The sequence below is a fragment of the Heteronotia binoei genome, chromosome 1 (genome assembly GCF_032191835.1).
Source record: "Heteronotia binoei isolate CCM8104 ecotype False Entrance Well chromosome 1, APGP_CSIRO_Hbin_v1, whole genome shotgun sequence".
Taxonomy (NCBI): domain Eukaryota; kingdom Metazoa; phylum Chordata; class Lepidosauria; order Squamata; family Gekkonidae; genus Heteronotia; species Heteronotia binoei.
Genome location: NC_083223.1, coordinates 18,959,368 through 18,965,115, shown reverse-complemented (window position 1 = coordinate 18,965,115; position 5,748 = coordinate 18,959,368). Strand labels below are relative to the sequence as shown.

The 5,748-nt window shown below is 47.6% G+C and overlaps 1 protein-coding gene across 12 annotated transcripts; it reads left to right on the top strand.

Annotated features, from left to right (window-relative positions):
- Positions 1 to 301: 301 nt before the first annotated feature.
- Positions 302 to 5,441, top strand: LOC132566481 (proline-rich protein PRCC-like). 12 transcript variants are annotated; one of them, XM_060231594.1, is made up of 4 exons: positions 302 to 462; positions 595 to 625; positions 3,443 to 3,522; positions 4,669 to 5,441. In XM_060231594.1, the coding sequence occupies exons 2-4, from the start codon at positions 604 to 606 to the stop codon at positions 5,116 to 5,118; spliced, it is 552 nt and encodes a 183-aa protein (XP_060087577.1). In that variant the 5' UTR covers positions 302 to 462; positions 595 to 603; the 3' UTR covers positions 5,119 to 5,441. The 12 variants fall into 12 exon arrangements, 10 of the variants coding, with proteins under 10 accessions (XP_060087577.1, XP_060087561.1, XP_060087543.1 ...); XM_060231578.1 differs by having other exon boundaries at positions 3,443 to 3,558; XM_060231560.1 differs by having other exon boundaries at positions 302 to 625; positions 3,443 to 3,567.
- Positions 5,442 to 5,748: the final 307 nt, after the last annotated feature.

Below are 5,748 nucleotides of genomic sequence, written 5' to 3'. Positions count from 1 at the left end.
AGCTATGGCTGACCCAAGGCCATGCTAGCAGGTGCAAATGGAGGAGTGGGGAATCAAACCCGGTTCTCCCAGACAAGAGTCCTCACACTTAACCACTGCACCAAACTGGCTCTCAGAAAATCAGCCTATTCCAGTTTCATGAAAGAAACTAGGAATTACAGCAATCAGGAAAGAAAATCCAAGCAAAGATTTCCTATAACATGTTTCCAAGAATGGAATATTTTCTCCAGATCTGCCCCCCCTGTAGAGTGCAATGGCCCAAGGGAGAGAGCATTTAACTCAGACTGCAGGCCGGACCTCCATTGTGATTCCAGAGGAAAGAGTCCTCAGGATTTGCACTCATTAATAAGGGAGATAGGGACCTCTTTGATGCATGAGGCACAAAAGACCCCCAGGGAAGGTGCCCAAAATACTCTCCTGGCTCCTCTCCCATTGGACAAAGATAAAAGTGTTGCCTCTCAGGTAAGAGCTTGGCCCTGACCACCTTTCCTTGTCCAGGGAGCCTTCTCTAGAAGAAGACTTTGTCCTGCTGTGATCTCGCAGGGAGGCTTTGCCCTAAACTTGGCTGAGCAAAGATTTCCCTTCTCTCCACAGGCCTGAAAGATGGAAGCTCCTGCTGGCGGAGGTAAGCTGGGCTTCCAGATGTGGGGTCTGGGGAAATGTCCCCTCTAAGCTGTGGAGTCTTGTGAGCAAAAATTCTACTTCTTGAGCTTCTAGCATTACAATTGTGAGCGACTGCATCCATTAGTTTGCTCTGGGGCAAAGAGAAAAAAAGTATGAGCTGGAATCTAAAAAACGGTGATCTAGCTCATGGTAACTCAGCTTAGAGGGAACACTGCTCTGGGGGTACAACCTTCCTGGGGCCCAGGTCAGCTTGGGGTCCAGTGAGGCTGGAATCATTTGTTCCTTGAATTAACTACCTGCTGTTACCTGCTGGTTTAGCAGACTTTGAAAGGGTGCTGGGCAGACAGATTCTTGGATGTGGAAAAATCCATGACAGGCCACTAGCCAAACAGAGCGTTCGTCTTCACAGGCAGTCTGGTCTTCAGTGCCAGTTTGGGGGGGGGGAGGGAGCAACTCTTTGGGGTGGCCATTTCCTCCATTCCCTGGGGGGGGGGGATGGAAAGTAAAGTGGAGATTTTAGGGCCAGCCCTGTGTATTCCATTGGGTCCCAGCAGAAGCTTTTGTGAACTAAGAGCATTACCTGGATGGGGGAAAGTGAGCTATAAACTTTGTGCCAGAACCCAGTTTTTCAATCTGTAGGTGGCCACAAGAGTCCCCTTGATGTGAAGCTGCTTTGAGGGGGAAGTTCTTTCTTCACTGCTCCTGTGGCCCTGGAGAAAGAAGTCTTTTCTTCCCAGGGAAATGTGGCAGGGATTTGCCAGAGAAATGCATTCAGGATTGCAATAACTAGGAATGCATTTACATATCACAGCAGTCAAAGCCTACTCACCTCCTGTCCTTAACCTAGGATAACAGTCTATGGCAGGAGTGGCCAAACTGTGGCTCGGGAGCTCGGGAGCCACATGTGGCTCTTTTATACATATGGGGAGGCTCTTGAAGCCCCCACTGCTCCATCAGCCAGCTTGGAAAAGGCATTTGTCTCTTTATATCACTTCTCCAAGCCAAGCCAGCCAGTGTCTTGGAGAACGCATTTAAAGTTGCTTTCTTTCCACCTCTCCCTCCCCCAATCTCTTTTCCTCCCTCCCTCGCTTCTTGTGACTCTCAAACATCTGAAATTTATTCTACGTGGCTCTTACGTTAAGCAAGTTTGGCCACCTCTGGTCTATGGATTGCCCTATTAATTTGGATTTTGTGCTGTACAAATCCAATGATCATCCCGCGGGTGGGAATTTTCTTGCTACTTATCTCCACCTGTGAACACACTTATTCCATTCTAAATCTATTGATCTCAGTGATTTTAGGCTGGAGAAAGTCTGCCCAGGGTTGTATTGTGGATCTCTCCGGTTTGCTTTTGACTTCCTCTTCACCTTCTCGCCCCGCTACGCCCAGCACTCCGGCACCCTGGCCCTCATCCTACTCCTCTTTGCCCTCACCCTGGCCCCCCCACTTCCAGGCCCTGCCGGACCTGCCCCCCCCCTATGCCACCCCCGTCTCCTCCCCGACCTGCTGGTGCCTCTCGCCGGTGGGCGGCTTCCCCACCTGCATCAAGGCCCTGCTGCTGCTCCACACCATCATGCACCTACCCCCTACCTAGTGTTGCCAATCCCCAGGTGGGGGCAGGGGATCCCCCGGTTTGGAGCCCCCCCCACTTCAGGGTCATCAGAAAGCTGGGGAAGGGGAGGGAAATGTCTGCTGGGCACTCCATTATTCCCTATGGAGACTTATTCCCATAGGAAATAATGGAGAATTGAGCCGTGGGTATCTGGGGCTCTGTGGGGGGGCGCTGTTTTTTGAGGTAGTGGCACCAAATTTTCAGTATAGCATCCAGCGCCTCTCCCCAAAATAATCCCCAAGTTTCAAAAAGATTGGACCAGGGTGTCCAATTCTATGAGCCCCCAAAGAAGGTGCCCCTATCCTTCATTATTTCCTATGGAAAGAAGGAATTGAAAAGGTGTGCCGTCCCTTTAAATGTGGTGGCTAGAACTCCCTTTGGAGTTCAATTATGCTTGTCCCACCCTTGCTCCTGGCTCCACCCCCCAAAGTCTCCTGGCTCCACCCCCAAAGCCCCCGGTGTCCACCTCTTCGTCATGTCTGAGGTGCTCTCCCGACTGAATAAACAGAATTGTAGATTGGAGGTAGACACTGTAGTCCCAACAGACCCTCCCCCCATTAAGAAATTACATGGGGAGGATCTAAAGTAGTTGCCTTCAATCAGCCGTTTGCCTTTAAAATAGTGTTTGTCAGGGCTGCTTTTTTTGTCATAGGAACTCCTTTGCATACTAGGCCATGTAACCCTGATGTAGCCAATCCTTCAAAAGCTTACATTAGGCCCTCTAAGAAGAGCCCTGTGAACTCTTGGAGGATTGGCTACATCAGGGCTGTGTGGCCTAATAGGCAAAGGAGTTCCTGCGACAAAAAAAGTCTTGGCATTCGTGAATCCTGAAAACCTCCAGCCATAAAGCACTTTTCCATATTTGCTTTTCTCCTGGATGCTCTGCTTGGAAATTCACCTCCTTCTCAAGGAAGACATTTTGCTCCCCTACTCTGCCGCTGGAGCTCCCTGGAGGACCTTCAGCCTGGCCTACCTCACCAGGGTGTGTGTGCTTGTGTGTGTGTGTGAGGACCAAATAGAAAAAAGGGAGAATGTGTTAAAGTTAGTGGGATCATCAGGAAGGAAACCATGCTGGTCTTTAAGACGTGTTAACAGGATATTGTGGTGCTGTGGATCTGTAGGTCAGATTAAATGTGCAGTGAACACAGAGGGAATTGGGCAGTTGGATGGGCATTCAGGAGTTCCCCCGCCTTGTTTTCCCTACAGATGCTCCTCTCAACAGACATGAGGCAGTGAATGACAGTTCCAGAGGTGAACATTCTCAATCAGAGATGCAGGAGGAGCAGGTGAGGAGGACCAGAGCCCCTGAAAGCTGGGTCCAGGTAAATCAGGCGTGCTTCCTCTGTATTTCTGCCTTGCTTTTATCTGGGTTGGGTTTTTTTTTTAATTGTGTGAATTGTGGCATCCGAATGACTGAGCAAGTTAGAAGTGCAAGTTAAAGTACATTTAAGCAGAAGAATTATATCAGCCCACAATAACTTTGATCAGTGTTACACTGTGTTGTTTTATAACAGGGGTGGCAAAACTGTGACTCGGGAGCCACATGTGGTTCTTTCATGCATATTGTGGCTCTCAAAGTCCTCAACACCCCATCAGTTTCTCTCTTTAAATAATTTCTCCAAGCCAGCCAGCAGCTTGGAGAATGAATTTAAAGTTAAAGTTGCTTTCTTTCCACCTCTCTCACCCCTTCCTCCCCTAGCTATTTTCCTTCCTTCCTCCCTCCCTCCCTTGCGGCTCTTAAACATCTGACATTCATGTTTTGTGGTTCTCAAACATCTGAGATTCAAGAGCCATATTCAATGTGGCTCTTATGTTAAGCAAGTTTGGCCACCCCTGTTTTATACCTTTACAAAAATGACAACCAGCACACAGCTGCAGGGAGGGAGTTAGGATAGTTTTCTTTAGGCAGAGCTTTTTTGAAGCTTTTTGTACTGAGTGTTTTGCGCCCAAATTCAGAAGGCTTTTGCATCTGGTTTGAGAAGAGGTTAAGGCCTTGTTTGCTCCTAATATCAACACTGAACTGTAACAAGAGGCTGATAACTTTGAAGCAGGGCTTTTTTGCCCCTTTGCATATTGGGCCACACACCCCTGATGTAGCCAATCCTTCAAGAGCTTTCGGGGCTCTTGTTACAAGGTCTACTGTAAGCTCTTGGAGGACTAATATGCAAAGGAGTTCCTGCTACAAGAAAAGCCCTGCTTTGAAGAAAATAGGAATACCCCTGAGGAAGACTTTTGACGAAATGAGCCTGTATCCGGCTGCTTATTCAATGGGCTTTTCTTTGTAATATTGTAAAGTCCTTCTTTATAATGCGTACAAAAGATTTCTATGAGTCTTTTAAAAGTTTTCCTAAATGTGTCAGCCAGCATATCACAGTGTTTGCTTGCTTGTATTTCCCATTGTATTAACTGTGTTCCCATGTTGTCTTTTCAAGAAGCGCACCCGTCAGCCCGTCAGGATCGATGCCTCGCAGCTGCCTTTACGCAACTCCGATTCAGAAGATGAAGAGCCAGCAAAGAAGAAGAAGAAGCTGTCCTTTCAGGGCCCTGGCGAGGGATCTGGCTTCTCCGCGCTGCTTCAGCCCATACACTTGACAGTGAAGGGGACAAAATGGCTGCTTCTACCTTATGCTTTCTCAAAGAAAGTGTCTGACAACTCCCGGCAACACGAAGAGCCCGAACTGGCTGAAGTCCCAGGGTCTTCTTCAGAGGCCACGACAACTTCCTCTCCATCTGCCACCACGGCAGCAGCTAAGAGTGGGAATAAAGAATACAAGGAAGAGAGCGACACCAACACAACAACTCTTTTAGCCGAGCCTGAAAAGATAAAAGAGGGGGCTGAAGAAGAAGCCGGAAAGGTGCAAGAGCATCTTGTGGACAGATGAATCCTTCTAATGAAACCAAATTGAGATTGATCTTGATGTGGTTTTGAAGGGAACAGGTTGTTATGGGAGAGGAGGGAGAGGAGATTTCACATAATAGGCCGTGTAAATTGACATGTTTTATGGATGTGGGGGTTGGGGGTTGAATCACATGTCAGTTTTCTACTGTGAGCTCTTTCAGGTTCAGGGTCTCTCTTTCTACCTGACTCACATTGCTCATGTATACTGATCCATCATAAAGATACTGGGTTTTTAAAACAGTGTGCTCTGTTCATATAATCTGGTTTTGTACTGATTGAATTTGAAATAAAATCACTGTGTCTGCATGTGTGTGTGTGTGTTTGTAAAAATTGTAAAAACCGTCCAGAATCCTGTTGGCCTATTTCCAGGAATGAATATCATGCTCAGGGAACTTAAATGTTTTCTTCCAGAGGTGAAAGGTACCTTGCACATGCTCAGAAGCCTTCATCTCAGGCAGGAGAATTTCACAGGTGCACCTTCTGCTGGAAGGAATTCTCTAAGTCTTTAGGGCTTTCATCTACCATACAGTTTATGCTAAATATGCTGGCACCTTAAAGGCTAATAAGGCTAACTGTGGCTGTAAATTCTGGGGATTAGAACCCCCCACTCTCA